The sequence below is a fragment of the Sinohyriopsis cumingii genome, chromosome 1 (genome assembly GCF_028554795.1).
Source record: "Sinohyriopsis cumingii isolate HCF-2022 chromosome 1, ASM2855479v2, whole genome shotgun sequence".
Taxonomy (NCBI): domain Eukaryota; kingdom Metazoa; phylum Mollusca; class Bivalvia; order Unionida; family Unionidae; genus Sinohyriopsis; species Sinohyriopsis cumingii.
Window position 1 is genome coordinate 146,796,421 of NC_142961.1, and position 24,459 is coordinate 146,820,879.

At 34.4% G+C, this 24,459-nt stretch overlaps 1 protein-coding gene across 15 annotated transcripts in view; it reads left to right on the forward strand.

Moving 5' to 3' along the window:
• The window catches only part of LOC149808102 (uncharacterized), a 534,871-nt gene that overhangs the window by 460,534 nt on the left and 49,878 nt on the right, over positions 1 to 24,459 (forward strand). For all 15 annotated transcript variants that reach the window (XM_089973484.1, XM_089973483.1, XM_089973481.1 and 12 more), the window contains 8 exons: positions 1,475 to 1,528; positions 3,879 to 3,941; positions 4,418 to 4,477; positions 5,038 to 5,082; positions 22,354 to 22,407; positions 22,836 to 22,898; positions 23,286 to 23,333; positions 23,855 to 23,908. In XM_089973484.1, coding sequence (XP_089829610.1) covers positions 1,475 to 1,528; positions 3,879 to 3,941; positions 4,418 to 4,477; positions 5,038 to 5,082; positions 22,354 to 22,407; positions 22,836 to 22,898; positions 23,286 to 23,333; positions 23,855 to 23,908 — 441 coding nt within the window. The remainder of the gene's footprint in view (positions 1 to 1,474; positions 1,529 to 3,878; positions 3,942 to 4,417; positions 4,478 to 5,037; positions 5,083 to 22,353; positions 22,408 to 22,835; positions 22,899 to 23,285; positions 23,334 to 23,854; positions 23,909 to 24,459) is intronic.

A 24,459-nucleotide genomic window follows, 5' to 3' on the forward strand; every position in this document is an offset into this window, starting at 1 on the left:
TTCAGTGTATTTGTCTATCAAGTTTTTAAGTTGTAGAAATTCTGATCAGACTTCATTTCCCCAAATTTCAAAGATGTCAATCTTTTTTTTTAAAAAAAAGAAAGAAAGATTTAATGGAGGACTATGTTCTACTTCTATGTTTAACTCCTCCGACCCCCACCCACCACCACACAAAATAAAAACAAACTTGGAGAATGCACTCACCGTTCAAACCCTTGAATATTTTCAATGATATTAAACCTTTTTCTAAGAGAATAAGGCAAACATCTAATCCAGTTTTTATGTGTCAAGTTAGATGCGAGATAAAACTGTTTTACGAAAGATTTAGCATGACGAATGCTCTAAAATGCATAACCTACTGAGATAACATCTTTTGCAGTACATTACATTTTCATTTTCTTAATACCCTATACGACCACAAAGCAAGTCCGAATGAGTGATGCAGCACACCGGGTTCTTAACATTGTTGTCAAGGTAGCACAGGGAACATGCCTTCGCAGAGAAGCGAACGGTAGCGAGTCAGGTATTTTTGATAGAAAAACAAATTTCCATGTATAATCGGTAATGCGATTTAGATTAACGTACCAGCTCGCAAATAGCCTGCAGAAATGTTTTTTTTTTTTTTTTTCCTGCTGCAAGGCTAACTTTTGTTGGCACAGTCAAGCGTTGCATGGCATGATGGGAAATCCTGCATATACACACAAGGACAACGATGTAGTTTTATATAAGGATATAGTTTTCACATGTGGAAAGATAGAAAAGAAACAATAGTAACAATATTTCGCAAATAATCTGCTGCATTTCGCATTAAAATATGCCTTCCGTAACCCGGTGGTTCTCTTATGCATAGGATTAAACAGTGATACACATACAATTTGAAGATTATATAATTCTGGGTAAACGACATGATTGTGTACTGAGTTTTCAATTATAACGAAATTTTATTTTGCTTTTCGCATTATGATTGTCCGAAGATCATAAAACACTTTGATTCTACACAGAAAGGAAACATGTTATGTACAACATATCAAGATATTCCAATATTGTAGTGTAATGTTTGCGAACTTTGCGACACAACCAGTAAACTCCAGTCCTAATGACAGTCAAGAAAAGATTTGTTCTATATGTCGTCATGTATCATTTATAAAATTCAAATCACATATTTGAAGTTATGAAACGGAGTGACTTCCCCAAATCAGATATTATAATTTTTATGACAACACAGTAATTTCGCAATAAGTGGTGATATAACAATTTATTGCACGCTTAAGAACGCATCGGTTTATTCTAATTGAACAATCCCAGTAGATACAAATGGACAGACAATCTGAAAGTTGACGCAAAGAATGAGGCCAATACAATTGTTTGCGACGTATAAAAAATGTCAAAAATTATTATTTAATTATCGTTTCGGATTATGAAAATATTGTGTCAATTAATATAAATAATCACCTATTATTTATCATTTTTTTAGGGTGATCCAGGTCAGCCTGGAGAACCGGGGCTCCAGGGACCCAAAGGGGAAACGGTAAATCTTTTACACGGTCTGGAAATTTGTCTCCTTTTGAATTTTTCGTTTGCTTTTCTACACTGTGTGTGTGTGTGTGTCTGTGTGTGTGTGTGTGTGTGTGTGTGTGTGTGTGTATATAACGGCCCATCAATACATGAATTGGTTATATTGTGCCCGGAAAATTGGAGGCATTCAAACAACTGATCCACCGCAACTCCTCAGATGCAATGTAAATATATCAAGACTTAATTCGTTATATTTACATTTTCGGGACTTATCTTCTTGTCCACAACATATGACCTGTATTGTGTTCATGTGCCATTAACCCCCCAATACATGCATAATAAGGCTTTAAGCTTACTGGAAACAACACCGAAACTAAACCTCCGTGTAGTTTAAAAGATGGCTTTAGAAAGACAAAGCTGATACATGTGCTGCCATCTGCTGTTATAAAAGTCGCAAGAAAGTAATTTGGATTCCTTTTATGTATAAGTAATTTGGATTCCTTTTATGTATAAGTAATTTGGATTCCTTTTATGTATAAGTAATTTGGATTCCTTTTATGTATAAGTAATTTGGATTCCTTTTATGTATAAGTAATTTGGATTCCTTTTATGTATAAGTAATTTGGATTCCTTTTATGTATAAGTAATTTGGATTCCTTTTATGTATAAGTAATTTGGATTCCTTTTATGTATAAGTAATTTGGATTCCTTTTATGTATAAGTAATTTGGATTCCTTTTATGTATAAGTAATTTGGATTCCTTTTATGTATAAGTAATTTGGATTCCTTTTATGTATAAGTAATTTGGATTCCTTTTATGTATAAGTAATTTGGATTCCTTTTATGTATAAGTAATTTGGATTCCTTTTATGTATAAGTAATTTGGATTCCTTTTATGTATAAGTAATTTGGATTCCTTTTATGTATAAGTAATTTGGATTCCTTTTATGTATAAGTAATTTGGATTCCTTTTATGTATAAGTAATTTGGATTCCTTTTATGTATAAGTAATTTCGATTCCTTTTATGTATAAGTAATTTGGATTCCTTTTATGTATAAGTAATTTCGATTCCTTTTATGTATAAGTAATTTGGATTCCTTTTATGTATAAGTAATTTGGATTCCTTTTATGTATAATTAATTTGGATTCCTTTTATGTATAAGTAATTTGGATTCCTTTTATGTATAAGTAATTTGGATTCCTTTTATGTATAAGTAATTTGGATTCCTTTTATGTATAAGTAATTTGGATTCCTTTTATGTATAAGTAATTTGGATTCCTTTTATGTTTTTGTTGTGGTTTTATTTTCTTCCCCCGAGCTATGGTTTTAACGTGAATATGTGCAGAATTGAACACGTAGATAAAGCAGTAGATATTTGTGTGATAGAAATGGTTCTGTGAATATTATAAACCTGAATACAAATATAACGATATGAAAGCATTAAACATTGCCTTACATTATTCTTATTGTAAGAAGCCAAGGGTCTAAAATCAGTTAGTTAATAAGTGCACACAAGTTCCAAATGGGGAAAGCAAAAACACTGGCAAGCCCAATGCGGCGACAATTTGCTTATGTTGTTTCCACAATATTTCCAAGGAATAAAATAAAACAGTCACTGTCACTGAATGATACTGTGAACACGCTAAGGGTGCAAATATGTCTTCTGTAATCAAACTAAGGACAGCATATTCACGAGACTCTGATTTCACACTTATGTGTTTTTCTTACTTCACAGTGGTATGATTTATCGGTATGCATTTCTAAACCATAACCGGAAACAGGCTCCGAACACGTAATACAAAAATTATTCCTGCCTCTAATTATCAAACATCTTTAGGCAAGAACACCGCATGAAACCCTTATCTTAGGGGTTAATTTACGAAATTAAACCTTGTTGCCATAAAGCCCCATAAGGTTTTCGATCACGATAGTATCGTGTATTTATCTAAGTACTTGGTTATAGAAATAACTCTTGGAACACAAATTCACATTCTGAACACATATTTCCCACAATGAATACCAATTACCTGTAATAAAACTATTAATAACAATGAATACCAATTACCTGTAATAAAACTAGTAATCACAATGAATACCAATTACCTGTAATAAAACTAGTAATCACAATGAATACCAATTACCTGTAATAAAACTAGTAATCATAATGAATACCAATTACCTGTAATAAAACTAGTAATCAGACTGAATACCAATTACCTGTAATAAAACTAGTAATCAGACTGAATACCAATTACCTGTAATAAAACTAGTAATCACAAAAATCTATCGAACTTATAAATAGATGCCTGAATACGAAATATCACATGTCCTATGTTGATTACAGTTTGGTAACATATTTAGGGTTTTCCTGGAAAGCCTGGACGACAAGGAGAACCAGGACCGACTGGAAAACCAGGAGAAAGTGTGAGTTTCTGATTATATTTATTTAAATAAACAGATTTTTCTCTTTTATGTACATTACATTAGTACTTTATTTAATATGAATGTAATGCAGATCGGTAACTTTCCAAAGAAAACGTTTTAACCTATTTTCATGATTATTTCCGTTAGCTGAACATTCTCGAAATCAGTAGCACTTAATTGGTTTGTGAATCAATAGGCTTGAAATAAATGAATAAGGCATTATGCCCTTTCCTTATAAAATGTGAAGTTCCTCTTTTTCGTATGGAAATTAATTTTCAAATTAACTTCCGGTTTGTGCCACAATAACCATGCAGCATCAATAAATAAAACGTTTTAATTTCTCCATCTTTAAAAGATTTTATGAATATATTTTGCATTAAAAAAGTTCATATCTTCGACGCAGCTTACAGACAATATATGTGAAGTATTTCTTCTGAATGTAATATATAATGTGCATTATATAATTGATACAACAGATCGTTGGACCAGAGGGCCCATCGGGTATTCCTGGAAATGACGGACTGCCTGGCAAACCTGTAAGTAACGTTTGTGTCGGTCTGTCTGCCTATTTGTCTTTCATTTTATCAGTATGTATATACGTATGTATGTGGATATTTCTACAGCTGTATGTCTATGATTTGTATATGTATGTATGTATGTATGTATGTATGTATTTTTTCACTGACATGTATAACATTTTCCTGTACATTTTGTTACCTGATTTACACAAGTTTTTATTCATTTATTTGTTTTGAATACAGACTGATGTATTATTTGTTTTGAACACAGACTGATGTATTATTTGTTTTGAACACAGACTGATGTATTATTTGTTTTGAACACAGACTGATGTATTATTTGTTTTGAACACAGACTGATGTATTATTTCTTTTGAACACAGACTGGTGTATTATTTCTTTTGAACACAGACTGATGTGTTAAAAAGAAAATTATGCTGATCCAGTCATCTCATTTTTTTCAGTGATTAATTATTTTTCTTCAGTAAGAAGTCATGAAGATTGAATGCAACGATTCTTTACATGAAAATAGAAAGCTGTTTATTATTATTATTATTATTATTATTATTATTATTCAGGGTCTTCCTGGACCAAGAGGGGAACCTGGACTCACAGGAGATAAGGTAATTACATCTACCTTGTGACTGAATTAGGTCTCATCTTTTAATTAATTTAGAATTGGTTTCTTGATTAAGTGCTATATGTGTATTTTCCGATAATGTATAAATTATAAATAATACCATTATAAGTTTGGTAATATTTTTTCAATATATGATTGGCGCAAACCTAACAGAGAAAATGTTTTCCGTTATCTTATACTCCATTATTAATTCAAAACTACCAATTACACATACTTCTTATATAAGGACTTCAGATCCTTTGGACTCATTCAAGTAACGGACTTCTTTTATCGTACAGAAGGCTGACAGTTAAATTCCCTCCAATTGTCAATTACAGCTATTGATCTGTACTATTTTCAGGTTTCTAAATCAAATGAGCACAAGCCATCAAACTGCGCAGTACCGTATATACCCACTTATAAGTCGAGTAAAACTGCAAACCACATAGATCATGAGTTGCCGTATAATAATGCAATTGTAGATCAGGATCTACCTTGTTTGTTCTACGGATTAGTCCCAACAAACTACACAGATCCAGTCCTGCAGGCGCATTATGAGTCGGCAGATCTGGGTCTGTGCAGTTAGTTGTTGGATTCGTCTCATAAGTGCGTATAGACGATACGTCAACCTTTTCGCTATAAATCAAAAGTGATTTGAAAAAAATAATCACTAGTTTTAGAGCGGCCTACCACCATTAAAAATGCACTTTTACCCTCGTTCACTTATGGGTTCACGCGTTAATCATAGCTTCATAAGTTACTCCTAACTTCGTATGGATCAGAGCAGACTGTGGTGGTGTTTCGGGGTACCTTTTTGCGGCTTTTTGGCTTAAACATCAAGGACACGTTCTTGTGCGTTAGCCATCAAATCGCTTTGACACCATTAATTAACCATATAGCAACAAAAAATGTCAAGAGCCAAAATTTATTTTCTTCACTGCCTTGGGTAAAATGAACTTATTAGGGCGAGAATTAGCATGAGAACATTGTTTGCACACGGCCTCAGGTAAAGACGCTCTGTGAGTTAGGATGGAAAGTCACTGATTCTGCTTGTCTACGCCTTAATTGATACTCTCTCTGTGTGTGTGTGTGTGTGTGTGTGTTAACGGTACTTTTAAAACTTTTATTGGTTGTTTCATGCTGAGACAATGATAAGTAAGTGCCTTTCCAAAGAATACACCGAAGCTGCAGACCCGGGATTGCCTGGGCGGGTATCGAACTCGTGACTCTTGGATTACTAGTTTGACGTTGTGCCATATGAATCAGCTTTATCATTCAATGCTACGATTTTGGAAGGAAAAAAAATCGATTATAGGATATTTTCCGCTAATTATTTCATAATTCTTTCAAATTAAACTACCATCACTGAAATTTTAATCTGATACGAATTTAGTTTATTGTTATGTCACCATCAGTGGTGTCTCATTGAAGATTATATACGGTGCTTTCGTCGCTTCTTCTAAGTTGGGTGTTGTGTTTCTTCCCTGGGTAAATTTATCTCTTGTTCAAACATGCCTTCGGTCTCTACGTACTTCAAGTACCAACTCGAAGGGAACCCTGCACAAAATTTCTCCGAGGATTCTAGGGTTCATAGATTTTCTTTTAGATATAACCCAGACTTGATATGGACTTCTTCGTTAAAATGTCCTAACAAACAAAAAGCCATTATTTGTCCTATTTGATAATTTGGCGAGAAGCAATGAACACTTGTCAATGAGTCTGTGTTAATCTAGACAGAAATATTTGATTGATTATTTCCTAACGTGTTAAACTCAGTTTTAAAGATCTTTTCGTCTGAAGTAATCCCAAAACGTATAAATTCAGAAAATGGAGAAATATCTATTTCTCCCACATCGTTAGACTAATATCCACAATTAGGAATTAGAACATACCATCCAATGTGTTTTTAAACTTTTACAAGTAAAACGATTTCTTACAACGAAGTTCCAAAACCAATTATTTACATACAAATTAAAAACGGATAACCCAGCGATGATCTCCTATTATACTGTGACATCCGCTAAAATTGCGATAATCGTATTTGTAAATCGCTTAATTAGGTCATTTGATGCCATTTCAGGTGAGAAAATCATTCATCATGATGCTGCTGTCTTGACTGCAAACAGTTTATGGTCGTTGCTAATTAAGTGGTGCACACACACGTCTGTCTCCCCTTATGATCAGTATATATTTATCTCGACATTTTATGAGATTAGACAGGTAGTTATTCTGAGAAAAAAAATGCGCAAAGTTAGAAACAAATTTTGGTTTTGGGATAACAAAAGACTCCTTTCTACTTTGGCAAAAACTATGCAACGACAACGTATTTTTGCAATCTCATTTAAATTGTTCATAGCTTAAGAAAATATTAATGTATAGGAAAATATATGACACCGTTTCAAACATGATGTTTGTTTTATTCAGGAGGGTGATTCATATTTTGTTCTAAGATTAATTATAGTTCCATGAGTTAAAAAGCTACACTTCTTCAAACCACTAAATCACAAAGAAAAACACGAACTTCTGTGATCCTAGATTTATAGTTCTAGCGGTATGAAATGACAAGATTATTAAATTCACAGTGTCAACAGATATTTCAAATTGTTAAAGCTACGTTACAAATCCAAAACACACACACACACACACACACACACACACACACACACATTTCAAGAGGGTTCCTATTCTGTTTCTATATTTATACTTTGTAAGTCGATTCCTGTTTGTCGTCAATCTTTGTGCTTGTTTTTCCTCCAACATCAGTGGAGGACTCACTGTACTAATTCAGTTCCCATAGTAAACCTATGCAAACACCATGATATTAAAAATTAAATAACTTAAAATTTCTGAGTGGTCATGATCAAACCCATATTTATCAGTATAGATGAAAACTGGATGTCAGCTTCTGTGTTGAGGAAAGGATATGAGCCGCGGCATTTTCTGGACCTGCATGTGTTTGAAACATGTGCTTTCAATTCCGCAAAAATAGTCAGGTGCTGATTTCAGTAATGAGTGCTCCAAACTCTTGACTATTAATGGACTGAATTTTCATCAATAAAACGATGTCTCTATCTTTTTTCACTTACAGCTAGGATAAGCTCTCAAAAGATTCTTTTTCCTAAAACATGGCCTACATTATTAACCAATCCTGGTCAACCAAACCCATATATACTCTATTTTATATCCACGCATTTCCAGGCTGGTTCCCATTTTTCCATATCATTAGTACTGTATGTCCTGGATATGCAGTCTCAAAATCTTCGGATAAGAGATACGATATTAAGACAAATTAAAAAATGAACACATTTACCCATCAAATATTGTCGATCCATATCTGTTTTACATATACTTTGAACAGTTATTGAAAAATATGTAAACAAGCATCTTTACAGTTTTCTCAACAAGCGTTAACTACTCCATAAATCACAGTCAGGTTTCCGTGAAGAAGATTCATGTCAAAGTGACTTGACATTCTTTGGCCAGTGGGTTGCTAGCGATTGAATCAGGACAGCTTACTGGGGCAATCTTCCTTGATGTTTGATAAAAGCATTTGATTTAGTTGACCATTAAGACATAACCAGCCAACAAGGTTTCTTCAAACCCATTTTCTTGATTCAGGTCCTATCCCACTAACATCTACATTGTGTTTTGTCCAGGGAAAATTACTTCTGATTCGGGAGATTTGGTCGTACCATTTATCAGGACCCTTTATCATGGTCATTTTTATCTTCTCTTTATCAACGACTTACCTTTGTATCCAGTAACTCTAACACTTATCTCTTTAATGAGAATTATACACTGAACACACTCTCAACTACGCTGAACACAATCCTCAAATCAACCTCAACAATTTGTCTGCTTGGTATAAACAAAATAAACTGGATATCAGTGTGCATCTACAACGAACTGTACGATAATCTGAGAAGGATTGCTTATTCTTGTCTAGTGTTTGAAAAAATTATTGGTGCGTACATTGCAATAGTCATCAACATTATTACTCACCTAATTACTGTCGAAATATTTTCCTCTCCAGTCACTTGAACTTTACTTTTTGGGTTATATACTACCGATGATAGACTATGCTGTGGGGATAAAACATGATCTATCCAGAATTGATAAACTGCAAAGAAAGGCTTCGTGGATATTTATAAAGTTTCCAATTTTGAGTGCATTCCTCGCGTCTACAATGACTACCAATGCAGAATTGTGTTTATTTTAACGGAATCGTACGTTGAAGTCTCTAAGCAATCTTTATCTATCACTTAATTGAAATAAGATAATCCAGTACTAAGCGTAATCTTAAATCTACCACTATTAATGAATTCCAGATTATGGGGTCAAGAACCATTTCAAGAACTCTTTTACTGTGTCACCACCTTCCTTTTGAAATTCCTACACCTGTTCGTACTTAATTCAGATTCCCTTGCTTCATTTAAACTTCAATAATGACCTTCCTTCTTGACCATCTGTAAAGATAAATTAAAGCTGCCCATTGCAGAAATTTATCCTTGAATCCAGATATAGTGTGTGAGTGTGCTGGTATAAAAAATGTCTGAGTGCTTATAGTCTGTCTTTGTATATATGCTTGCACATTCAGAAGTGATGCGTGTATTATATTCTCCATATATATATGACTGCTAGAAATGCGTGTACTATATTCTACATATATCTATGACTGCTAGAGATGCGTGTATTATATTCTACATATATTTATGACTGCTAGTGATGCGTGTAGTATATTCTACATATATCTATGACTGCTAGAGATGCGTGTATTATATTCTACATATATCTATGACTGCCAGTGATGCGTGTATTATATTCAACATATATCTATGACTGCTGGAGATGCGTGTATTATATTCTACATATATCTATGACTGCTAGTGATGCGTGTAGTATATTCTACATATATCTATGACTGCTAGAGATGCGTGTATTATATTCTACATATATCTATGACTGCCAGTGATGCGTGTATTATATTCTACATATATCTATGCTAGAGTTTGCGCGATATTACCGGTATTATTCATGTCAAAATAGTTTGTAAAAAATTATCTTATTTTTACAAAATGGCTGTATCTGCCACAAATTAATGATGAATTTTGCAAATATTCTTTTATGTACGATCCTTCAATCACGTGTTTGACACGTGTCACGTATGTCAAAGCGGAAACCAAATGGAATGATGTGAGCCAAATCGAGCTTTCGGGGGAGGGGGGGGGATATCGGTTTAAAAAATAATAACAACAGATGTCATGTTTTAGTTATTTATTAGCTTGTGTGAATGTGATAAACATACGTTTTCCTTGGTAAGACTGAGAATCGTCCGATGATTTTCAGGAGCGCACTTGTTTTCTGTCTGATCTTTACGTAATTTCTCAGGTTCACTGAATGCTTTTCTCTTTGTAGGATAATTATGTTTTATTTTTACTGGCTTTCTCTGAAAAATATTTTGCCATGGTATTGTCATACTACTCAAAGCTTTCTTGCCTATTATTTCAATAGTGTAGTTAGAGAATGATATACTCAATTTCAGTATCAACACTTCTCATTTTTATCAATAGGCGTCAGTATCAACACCTCCCATTTTTATCCAATTTTTATCAATAGCCTTCAGTATCAACACTTTCTATTTTTATCAATAGGCGTCAGTATCAACACTTCCCATTTTTATCAATAGGCGTCAGTATCAACACTTCCCATTTTTATCAATAGGCGTCAGTATCAACACCTCCCATTTTTATCCAATTTTTATCAATAGCCTTCAGTATCAACACTTTCTATTTTTATCAATAGGCGTCAGTATCAACACTTCCCATTTTTATCAATAGGCGTCAGTATCAACACTTCCCATTTTTATCAATAGGCGTCAGTATCAACACCTCCCATTTTTATCCAATTTTTATCAATAGACTTCAGTATCAACACTTCCTATTTTTATCAATAGGCGTCAGTATCAACACTTCCCATTTTTATCAATAGGCGCCAGTATCAACACTTCCCATTTTTATCAATAGGCGTCAGTATCAACACTTCCTATTTTTATCAATAGGCGTCAGTATCGACACTTCCCATTTTTATCAATAGGCGTCAGTATCAACACTTCCCATTTTTATCAATAGGCGTCAGTATCAACACTTCCCATTTTTATCAATAGGCTTCAGTATCAACGCTTCCAATTGTTAAGCTTCCTATTATTATCAATATGCTTCAGTATCAACAACACTTCCCATTTTCATCAATAGGCGTCAGTATCAACACTTCCCATTTTTATCAATAGGCGTCAGTATCAACACTTCCCATTTTTATCAATAGGCGTCAGTATCAACACTTCCTATTTTTATCAATAGGCGTCAGTATCAACACTTCCCATTTTTATCAGTAGGCGTCAGTATCAACACTTCCCATTTTTATCAATAGGCGTCAGTATCAACACTTCCTATTTTTATCAATAGGCGTCAGTATCAACACTTCCCATTTTTATCAATAGGCTTCAGTATCAACACTTCCTATTATTATCAATAGGCTTCAGTATCAACACTTCCTATTTTTATCAATAGGCTTCAGTATCAGCGCTTCCAATTGTTAAGCTTCCTATTTTTAACAACATGCTCTCTAATGTTAGTTCTACATGCAAGACCCCGGCGCTGATTTATGTTTTGGGCGTCAGGGTCTTACCGCCTAACTAATGGCGCTGTGTAGCGTGTCTTGGTGTCGACTAAAATCGTAACGAAAGTCAAATTTTCAGGAATATCTCACACAACTGGCAACCAATAACGACGCTTTTCTACAAAGTAAAGTCACAGTGTTTTATTCAGACTTTATTTACTCTGATGTCTTTTCTCTAATAAATTCGAATTTCACAAAAGAAATGTACCTGTTTTTAAGTTTCGTTGGCCTACATTTCAGTTGGCTGGAAAGCGATGAAAGCCGGGAACGCTGAAATCGGATTAAGTTGAAATACTGTTCTTTAACTAAACGAAAAAATATATATCATGCCTATTTGAATTATAAGCAACGTTTCGTTTCGTTCAAGAAATATATCCCGCACATGAACCTGCTTGAACATACTTCGGCATACCTCAAATGTATGTCAATGGAACATGAAAATGCACCCATTTGCTTGTGTCAGGTTTTGATTCAACCAGGATAATAAAAAAAACAGCATAGTAAGTATACAGTAAGTATACTAATTACATATTAATCTGTGGAAGAATGTCCATATTTGCTGCCAAGTGTGTGAGATATTCCTGAAACTTTGCTTAATCGTCAACCGACATCGGAACACGCTTTACAAGGCCGTTATTTGGGTAGTAAGACGTAGCAGTATAACATAAATACATGCACTACGAATTACACATAGGACTACTATAATGTCAGTACGGTATCCATCACAGTGTCAGCTATAGCGTAAGCTTGATCATCCCACTTCAGTTACAGCTTTTAGGCTGAAAATTATACAACAATTAACACACACTTTGTAAATTCATTTACTACAGAGGTTTGGTCATTTAATTTTCGGTTGGGAAAGACTGCGATTTTCTTTTGAGCTGAGATTATTTTCTTTTATCTCGAGATAATGAATATTTGTTTCCAAATAGTATAATGGATATAATACGGCGTTGTTTTTATTGGTCGTTTATTTTATTATTTTTTTATTTTTTTATTTTTGCTACAACAGATTGCAAGATTTTTTCCAGCTATTGAATAACGGAATTTAAATTTAAAAAAGCGTCAGGCCCCTCTCCCAGAACATCAAATTGTTGTTCCCTAATATAATAACGGTATACCGTAGTACGTGTTGCGGTACGTTCAGAAATACCGCGGTATACCAAGGAACACTTTTTTTATGATACCCAGCTGTATTGATTGATGACATGTTGAAATGTGTATACCTTCAAATTTGTGCACCTGTTGACATGTCTTTTCAGATCTGTATTTGAGTACATGTGTACATTTCTAAGTGCATATAATTTCAATATAATATAACTTGTTAATATGTTATGGACCACGCGGTTGATGGCTTTCTTTCTGTGTCCAAACAAATGTGCCATCCTCGTTAAAAATAAAGATTATTATTATTATTAATATTATTGTATAGAAATTATTGAATAGCACGGGCAATATACTTTGATTAAATAATGATAGATTAAAAACGTCTTTGTTAATGGGATGTAACATTTTTTATGAATTTTTAAAAATAAATATTATAATAAAAGACAACGTTGTTTCGTTTCGAGTTTATGAGCTGGGTAAATTACAAAGTTTAGAGACGTACCGTACGATTTCGTCATCAGTAGTTTCTTTTTTTCTGTAAACATTTTCCAGCGGTTTAAAGATTTTAGGGCTTATTTTAAAATAAAAAGAAAACTCTACCGCCAACAAACAAACAAAAAACGTTTGTGAAAGAGAAAGTGAAAGGATCGCCAGCCACGGATGAATTTAACGTGTTTTAATAGGCATGTAATAAACCAAGTTTCGTGACCTGTTTGAGCCGACTCATTGCAAGGAAAAAATGGTAAGAATATGTAGGTTGACTCGTCTGTATTATCAGCGTTCGTTACTTGCAATGGTTTTCTGCACCACTTATGCTACGCTATACAATTCACAAGACTTATGTCAACCGTCACGTGATAGACATTCAGCAACATTGAATATCCCATTACAATTTTTGTCATTGTTGTCTTCTACATTTAAGACGATACAGCCTTTTTTCAAACAAGACCTTAAAATTTCAAAACCTATATCAAAGATAAAAATTTTGTTACATACATAGTATTGTGAATTTTAAAAGTCAATGATCCATTATACCAGCCTAGTGTTTCCATTGTCTAAAATACATTATCTGGTCAAAATCTCATTCATTGATTTAATACTTGTCTTGTATTTCTTGTTAAGCCCATAGTCTTCAATGTCTCACCTGTCTGTATTATGAAGGGAACAATACGAGCACCTGTTTTTTTCCCCCGCCCTTTAATCTTTGTTGAAGATATTTGGTGTTGTGTATTTCAAGATTAATGGATAAACGTCTCGAAAGATCACGACACAGACAATATAGACCTCAAACGCATGTGATATGTATTAATTGTTTAGCGCTAAAACCGATACAAAAGTGGTATTGGTTAGGCAATGGTACGATTTTGGCACATTTGATAACAATCTTAGAACACTTTTAAGTACTTGACAATTTCGAACCTACTCGTTTTACTTGCGCCTGTATCATGATAATTCAGTTAGGTTTCGTTCTAGTGCCACAATTTGAAATGCCATGAGATAGATATGTGCGAATAGTGGGAGATTGTTCCTTCCAGTCTTATTATTTAAAGGAACTAATTGTTCTGCATTTCACTTATCTTTAAAGATTTTTACAACCTTACTTAAAACGTATGAAAGTTATACTTGATGTAGATTATAGACATAACACGTGAACACAAGCGAACGATATGAATGCAATCCACGATCACATATTAATTTACATATGCAGAGAGAATATCACTCAAATTGGTGTCCTCTGTTTTCCGAACACTAATTCACTTTTTTCTATCCAGTATCAGAAATTGTATGATAATATCCAGAGAAGTGGGATAATGTCATCTTTTAAAAACAATGTAATATTATATGCCCTTTCAGTCGATTTCCATTTTAAAAAATCCTTTACAGACATGTTTGTTGATAATAGTATTACAAACAAGGTACAACTAGCTTACTTCTTTATATAATTTCCTAAGTAATTCCGCATCATTTAGCGACACTGAATGCATTTAAGCACGTCAGACAGTTTTTATATATCAAATATGATCATTGAGGAATATTTATGACTAAATACCAGAATTCTGAAATATTTGGGGCAAACAGTGCTATCTCAGCCAGTATAATAAAAAAGTCGAAAGAAACCTGTTACTATTTCTTATTTCTGAATATATCACCGCCTAAAGTCCGAACCGTCGTGCAACTTACGCTTCTGGGCTTCTTAATAGTAAAGTTAAAGAAGTATTGATTATAATTTAGAAGCTTTGGAATGTAAGAAACAGTGCTAATATGTTAGTTGAAAAGATTTAAAGAGTTAGCATAATATGTTATTGAAGCACAGAGCACTTTTATATGCTCAAAACCAGTTAGACCATTAAAGGATATACCAGACTCTGAGTTGTCATTGTTATATAAAACCATAAAATCTTTTTTGTCATCTTCAAACCATACATTTACCTTACTGAGATCAATAAAGGATAGACCAGTCTGTGAGTTGTCATTGTTATAGAAACTCGTTAAATCTTTACAGTCGTGTTCAAACCATGCGTTTACTTTACTGAGATCATTAAAGTATAAACCACTGACTGTGAGTTGTCATTGTTATAGAAACTCATTAAATCTTTACAGTCGTGTTCAAACCATGCGTTTATTTTAATGTGATCATTAAAGTATAAACCACTGACTGTGAGTCGTAGAAACCCGTCACATTCTTAGAGTCATGTTCAAACCAAACATGTGCTTTACTGGGATCGTTAAAGGATAGACCATTGCCAGTGAATTATCATGATCGCAGAAACCCACAAAATCCTTGCTGTCTCGTTCCAACCGTGCATTTACTTTATTTCTATATATGATACGATGTGGTCAGTAGCACCATGTAGGACCGGACTTGTGCCTCGTATGTATGTATGTATGTATTGTGCCTCTATTGTATGTATGTATGTATGTATGTATGTACGTATGTATGTATGTATGTATGTATGTATGTATGTATGTATGTATGTATGTATGCATTTACTTTATTTCTATATATGATACGATGTGGTCAGTAGCACCATTTAAAACCGGACTTGTGCCTCGTATGTATGTATGTATGTATGTATGTATGTATGTAAGTATGTATGTATGTATGTATGTATGTATGGGGGATTTTTAACGTAGCTGTAACAATTGTTCAGTCATATCGCTACGACGTCTACAATGTTTATAGTGATGTCTAGCACTGGGGCATCATGTCATAGACATGTAGCATCAGGCCGACCGATCCTAACACTAACCTCTTCAAGCTGAGCGCCTACCGAGGCAGCTGTTAGTACCATTTTTATAAATATTTGATTGTTATACTCGACCCTGCGACCTCTCACATCCGAGGCAGACGCTCTAACCATTAGGCCATTGGAGCGGTATGTATGCATGCATGTATGTATGTATGTATGTAGGTAGGTAGGTAGGTAGGTAGGTAGGTCGGTAGGTAGGTAGGTAGGTAGGTATGTTGTTGTAGGGTTTAACGCAATTTTTTAGCACGAGATAGGCTATACATGGCGGCCAGCATCAATAGTGGAGGAAAACCTGGGAAACCCCCTGAAAGACCCACCGACTCACGAGAAGCTACTGGCAAGCTTTCTTGCATACCCACACTGGCGGAACCCGAGACTCGAACCCCCACAGACAGAGGTGAAATGGCAATGATCCGTAACGGTGAGCGCTTTAGACCACTCGGCCACTCGGGGTATGTATGTATGTATGTATGTATGTATGTATGTATGTATGTATGTATGTATGTATGTACGGTACCTGAGCACAGTGCTGGCTGTATGGTGCAAACTAAAGGTAAAGTTCTTAAAAGGTACAAATGGACTGCACCAAAATTTAGGAAGATTCGCCCTTCCAAAATAAATGCAAATACGAATAACAAGTAGATAAAATATAAACGTTAAGGTATTAAAATTCAGTGAATGTATATAAAATAAAACATAAAGGTAATACGTATGAACCATATATGTCAGAATTCTGCCTTGATCAAGGGTTCGTTTGGACGCTTAATACTAAATGTTACTTTTGTCATTTATTTTTTTTTATTAAATGTCCATTTCACGCCACAAAGTGACTCAGGGTTCAATACCTTTGGCCGAGTCATACAATGCCATGAGGTTATTCAAACAAGTTAATGTTATAATAGCATAATTTCTCCGCTAATTTCATGTCAAGTGCCCACAATTTTGTATGAGGATATCAGTGTATGATAAAGGCTGGAAACACCTTAATTGATGTAATTATTTCGTCAGATTGACAGGTAGTTGCTGTCCATTTTATTTATATGTAACAAATATAGCTGTTGGTGGTCTTCATACATTTGTTGTACAAAGCATTGTGATGGAGAACTCTAGAAGAAATGGATACATTGTACGACACATGTTGAGACGTCAAAAGTTCGAAAAATCCGTTCCGTTCTTGTCTATTGACTTGTCTATTGACTGTATTGAATTTTCGTTCGTGGCAAATATAGTTTTCTTTGCTAACTTTCAAGACAAACTTTTATGCTTGGATCTGTTCATCTAATACATTGACCTACACACATCATGCATTATGAAACTTTCAAACATATTTTACCTGTATATGAAATTGTATTTTGAAACCTATTTTACCTATTTATGACGTGGTGTGCTGAAACATAGTTTACCTGTGTATGAAATTGTGTTTCGAAGCATATTTTACCTGTATATGAAATTGCGTGTTGAAACATATTTTACCTGTATATTAAATTTTGTGTTGAAACATATTTACCTGTCTATGAAATAGTGTGTTTAAATATATTTTAGCATAGGTTACGTATATATGAAATATTATTTGAAATAAGTGGTGAAACATTTTACCTGTATATGAAATTTTGTGGTTATGCTTAAACTAATACATTACATTTCATAGGAAATTTAAGTTGAACGCTGTCCTTGAGGGCAAGGATGTGCATTTCTTAAGCTGTACATACGTATATACTGACCGACAAGCGCTGCAACTATTTAAGTTTATCATGCACTATTTACAGTCACTGTGATGAGTGCTTGCACGATTGCATTTCTTTCCCATAATAAAATCAATTATAATTGCAATGCGATACATATTTTGTCCTTTCCAACTTGCCCTAATGCTTGTTTTGAAATAAGCTTAAAGCTTTCAACCAGTGGCACTCATAGCATCGAACTAGATGGTTTAGGCTTTTGATTCCCGACCTGTGGGCCGCGGCCCCCCAGGGAGCCTCGTGGTTTTTCCAAATGATCATAAAAGTTCAATTATTAGCACGGGGGGGGGGGGGGGCGATATTGTTTGAAGTTAAGAAGGGATCCTCATACTCGAAAAGGTTGGGAACCATTAGTCTTGGCTGTTCGTGCTTTATTGTGTTTTTTTTCCATCTAGATGCGATATGATTATTAATTTGACAAGTCTGTCATATGTCCACAATACTGTCTGATTTACCCAGATAATGATGACGTGATAAAGAATGTCAACTCCCCAAACATTATATTGTCTTTGTTCGACAGACAAATCTTGAAAATAGATCAAGTCATTTGTCTGCTCGAGATTTCGGGCTAGTGCACGTGGTCTGTTGTTTTATGTTAGTCACTGTCCTTAAGAACAGAACTTGGAGTGCAATAGTTAAAAAAGAATGTGTATCTTCAAAAGTTATTTACAAACGAAAAGATCAGTCTGGTATATTTTATCTTTTGTATCAAGTGTACAACGGTCTTTTGAACGAGAATTGATCACCGGGTTAAATCTAATAATGTAATCATCTAGTATGACTGAACAATCTCTTGGTCTAAGTCTATCACTTTGTAATATAAGTTTTCACCGTATGTATGCTTTTGACATATATAATTGTCAGATAATTTAAATGTGTCACCAAATTTCCTTGCGTTGCACAGAAACTTAGTATTGACAGGGCATACTCTTCTTGATCTGGTACGTGAATAAGGATATTGATTGACTTTTATCTTTGTCTTTCAAGACATATTTAGAATGACCTCCATGACCTTCAAAGTCATATCCAAGTACGGGTACGGATCCTACAGTCGATCTGTTGTTGCAAATAATTTTAAACATCTTTTGACCTCTAATTTTGGCAGATATTTCAGTTTAGAGTGCGGAGGTGTTAGACTGTACTGGTTACGTAATTCGTTCTCATGATATAATGTTTGGTGTGTAAATTTAAGTAATTTGTCCAGGTCCTGTCTGGTTGTGTGATAGATTTTCTAAACCCGAAACGGCCTGTCTGATTTCGTCAGGCTGTTCACTTGGATTTTAAGGTTCATGTCAGCTATCTGTCAGTGTTCAGACTTTGGATTAGATGTGAGGTCTTACTTGTATTGGAGACTTGAGGAAGTTAAGAACGAGGAATGTGTCAAAATATTGATCTCTATCAGTTATGATTTATGACTTTCAAATTATCCTTTAGAGCATTTGCTGTAAGTCGTCGTCATCGCATATCTTGTGGAATTGCTTTCCTTCGTACGTCTTGATGGAAATTACATAGTTGGGAGATTTATATCTGCTATCCACAAAGCTGAGAAAGAATACAGAGTGTGGCCCATTCGTTCGCCTGTTTTCTGCGTTCGTTTGTTCGTATGTTTCTGCATTACGCGCTTAGTATCGTGGCCTAATTTCACCTAAACTGACGGAAAAATAGTACCTGGATGCATCTCAATAAGAGTAAATCAATCGTATCAAAACTAGGTCGCCGTGACTTTTGTTCATTGCACACACAATATCTTGAATCCTAATTCATTTGCACTCATGAAATTTGCGTGTGCATCAACCTCAAGAAGAGTCACTGCGATATACCAAACTAGGGCACAGTGACCTAAGGTACGCGCTTGAGTGACTTATGTATTTGCTGTTCTCCGTATATTATGCTTGGAATACATTAGACCCTATCTCAACTACGCTCCTGAAAACTTTTATGTGGATGGATCTCAATGAGGATAACTGAACCATACCAGACTAGGTCACTGTGACGTGCATTTTCAGCTCTCCTTTATGATATCTTGAATATATTAGACCCTGTTTCACCTACATTCATGAAACTTACATTTGGATTGACCTCAAGGAGAGTAACTTACCCATACCAAACTTCTTCCCTTTGGACCTCATTTGTTAAGCTTGAGTGTACTTTGTTTGCCTTTTTAGCCATTTCTTTGTTACATTGTTGGTATATTTAACCTAATTACATTTAGACTATGTTTATCCCCAGCCGTGATGGCTCAGTGGTTAAGGCGTGGAACTAGAAGGATGCGGGTTCGATTCCCATTATCAGCTAGAGTGGTATTTCCTTCGTCAAGAACTTTACTTGCCTCAGAACCACGTAACATATCAAAATGTTGCTATGCGTTAACACACACACACACACACACACACACACACACACACACACACACACACACACACACATTTAAGATAAAAAGAAGCTGTAACTTCTTCTATCAAGGGTGTTTGAAAGTCATCAAGGAAGTTGTAAGCTTTACAAAATTTTTCTAGGCTCCACATTCTGAAACACGCAACAACCTATTTAAAATTAAACTACATAATTTATATGTATTCAAACAATGTGAACATTCTTTCTTAACTGTTATGGCTACAAGTTCCATCTCAGAGTTGATTATATTTAATTGTATTCTCCTCACGAATAAGTGTGTGTGTGTGTGTGTGTGTGTGTGTTTATTTGAGGATTTATTGTCACTAGTATTACATTCTTCTATATTTAATTTAAAAGTCTCATTCAATCTCATCTACGACGTTGCTTATATTATCTTCTATATTTGTCCTTATTATGGTAGTAGATATCATACCAGACTTATAAAATCGTGTACATTCCTCTGAACTCATTTGTAAACTTCAAAATAGACACAATGTTCTCATTAGAAATCGATGAACCAAGAGGATTTTGAAAGTGGAAAGATCATTTTTATTATAGAAAGATAATTTGTGTGTAACTTACATGTCTGAATTAATCTTAAAAATGAAGTCATCAGTGGATTTAAAAAAAAACAAAAAAAACATGGTAAAGTGGATGTTGGGTATGAGCATTCAATGTGATATCGGCAAAGCTTCCTCACTTGGAATTAAATAGGTTGCAACAATGCTACTGTATATATAACTGATTGTCCGTGAAGGCCTATATGATAAAATTATGATTCATACGGGAGCAAGAAAGATACAGCTTTGAAAGAAGTCAAGTTCTACGAAGAAATGGGTGCTCCGCATATATGAAGCACTCTAGCGGACAAAAGCTGGTCCAAGTTGCCGTTGAAATTTTTATGTCAGATGTCCACAATTCCAATTTCACGTGTTGTATCATAAAATGCTTGTTCTTAAAGTTCCATTTTTTATGTCGAGATTTTAGATTGTATCTGTTGAGTTAAACAGTAGTGGTTGAAAGTTATATTTTCTCTGCCGAAGGTTTGGATTGTGTTGTTTGAATTACACGGTGGTGGTTGAAATTTCAATGTCATACGTCGATAATTTCTAATTTACGTATTGGTTCAAAGAGTTTATGTTGAAAGTTCCATTTCATATGTTGAGTATTTAGATTTCATCTGCTGAATTACACAGCGCTTGTTGAAAATTTGATGTCATATGTCACGTTTTTAGATATTATCTTCTGAATTACACGGCGGTTGTTGAAATTTTAATGTCATATGTCGAGAGTTTCAATTTAACATGTTGAATCACATTGATTGTGCTGACAGTTCCATTTCTTATGTTGAATTTTTAGATTGTATCTGTTGTTATCAGCGGTGATTGGACATTTTATTGTGCTTGTCAGAATTTTTATTTTTATATGGTGAAATGATGTGTTGGTGTTAAAAGTAACATTACACAATGTCCACTTTAAAGTTCAAAATAATATCGATTATTAAGATACATCATTCGTGTATTCAATTATGAGGCGCCATTATATTTCATGCATTTAAAGTTTCAAAGTTACCATTCACAGGTCGATAACTACAATCAATTTCTTCGCTAAAGTTCGCTCTCGTGAACGGACCGCGTTATTTTTAAATAAGAAGGCTGCTTCGCGTTGCTGTGAAATTCAACAGACGAAATCAAAATGCTCGCCATATGAGATGGAACTTTCATCATAAACAGTTGCATACAACGTGTGATTTAGGGATTTTGACATATGATATTGAAAGTTCAACCATCGCTGTGTAATTCAAAATATACATTGTAAAACGCCGACATATGAAATATAACTTTAAAACACCACTAAATAATTCAGCATATAAAATCTAAAATCTCGATCTTGAAAATGGAACTTTAAGGACATGCAATTTGATCCAACACGTGATACTAGATTTCTCGACATACGACATCGAAATTTAACAGCAGCTTTCTCATTGGACCAGCTTTTGTCCGCTACGGCGCCTCATACGCATGAACACATTTTATACTGTCGGGTAACAAATTTTTGGTAAAATAAATAAATTTTCTTCCCGTAAATTTGATAATGACTCGTGTTTTCCAGGGCGAGAGGGGAGATGCTGGCATAACTGGACCGAAGGGAGAACCTGGATCTCGGGTATATTCTTTCTGTTGCCCACTGACCTATTTTTTTTATTCCAATACTAGTATAAAACCTGCATCACTGACCTATTTTTTCCAATACTAGTATAAAACCTGCTTCACTAACCTATTTTTCCAGTACTATATAACTTGCAATATAATCGTTGAAATAAAATAATAAATCCATTCTTAGTGCCTTCCTCCTGTAATTTTACACATTTGGGTTCTGATACTGAATATTGTGATATATTCGACTGGAACGGGAAATTCTCTATTTAACTTCACAGCGTGCTGACATCTTCCAGCCACGAATTTAGGGTATTCACAAAGTCACATTCCAATAACCTTCAACATCAGCAGCAAGTTTAAATTCCCACCTACTATTCCCTTTGTACTCAAAAAACATCCTGTGCTTCAAAATTAAATTTCAACTTTTCTCTCCAGGGAGCAGATGGAGAGCCTGGTATCCAGGGACTACAGGGACCTCCTGGCCCACCTGGACCCGCAGTAAGTCGAAATTCACACCTAGACTAGCCTCTGTTTCAAGCAACAGACAAATGGCACGAAGAGTTGTTAAATTTGAAGCCAAACAGTGACATAAATTATTATCTCGTTTACGTCGTTCACGTCCTTGACATTGTATTTGCTCGAATTCCGCAGAAATATTGATTGTAATATTAATGTCAATATGAGCTAAATTACTGTGAAAAACATTAAGTCGTCTATGGCTGATGTTACATGATGCAATGTGATATACTAATATTGTACCTGATATAATGAAACTGTGTGCAATACAGGTTTTGTCGTTGTCATCGTCATCGCCATTATCGTCATCTATTTCTTCTTTGTTGTCTTCGTTATCTAATTATTATTATTATTATTATTATTATTCAGGGACCAGCTGGTGCATCTGTGAGTTCTAATGCAGTCGAAAGTGTGATCGTAAGTACTTTTTACACTTACATGTCTTTTTTCGAATCTTCAATTTGATAAATACAAAAGCGAATCTATTCATTAAAAGAATATGCACTGTCTGAAACATTCATTCAAACATGCACAGCTTTTAGTATGAGACATAATTGTGTGAAGTTCACAAATTTCATACAAAGTTCATTGTACTTACCTGTTAGCAGTGAACAACTTTTATTTCTATTTTAATAATAGTTGATATCAAAGCATGCGAATATAACTGTACCGTGTGAACGAACCGTTTCAAATGTATACATAGATAACGTCAAAATAACAGACTTATTAGTTCTTTTTTTTTCCTAAGCAAATCTTTTTTTATGAACACTGTAAATAATTTTGAAAAAAAACCCAAGAATCGTCAAATAAAAATATGATCGCATCTTATATAAGACACATACGTCTATACCAGGAGAGGGGTGTTTTCGTTCTTTCTTTCTTTCTTTCTTTCTTTCTGTTTATACAAATCATTCAGAATGAATACATTTACAATTTAGGGTCCACCAGGCCCGCCTGGTCCTCAGGGTATTCAAGGTCCCCAAGGAATCAAGGTAAGATGTCAGTACTTGTTCTTGATATAGTAAGCTTTGTTTCAGTTCCGCTTTTATATATGATTCAACTCTTGTGTTCGGATTTTGTATAATTTTGTTCTCTTTCAACTATCTGTATCTGTCTTTGTAAATTATTGTTTCTTTCATTAGTCATATTTCTGACTGGAAATAGTTTTAAAATCAAATTTAAAAATATGTAATCAGAGTTCTCCGTTATCTGATCACGTACGTGTCTCGTCTTCTCCTCAGAAAGGGGAATTGTTAGACTAGGAAGTTTTGCTGGATTATAAACCTTGCTGCAAGCTTCGTTTGTCTTCATGTACTTGTCTTTTGTTTTTCGCAATTATCTGACAAATGCAGTCTTCGGTAAGTACGTTCTTGTTGAATTTTACATGGAATGTATCGGTACACCCAATTCAAATTTCCTGATAGAAAACAGTGACGGAATAAAAAATACAGTCTGTTTCTAAATCCAAGTGATTCTCCTGAAAGCTAGGAATATTCCATATACTTCGTGATTCACAGTTTAAATATTTTTACCCTGAGAAAAC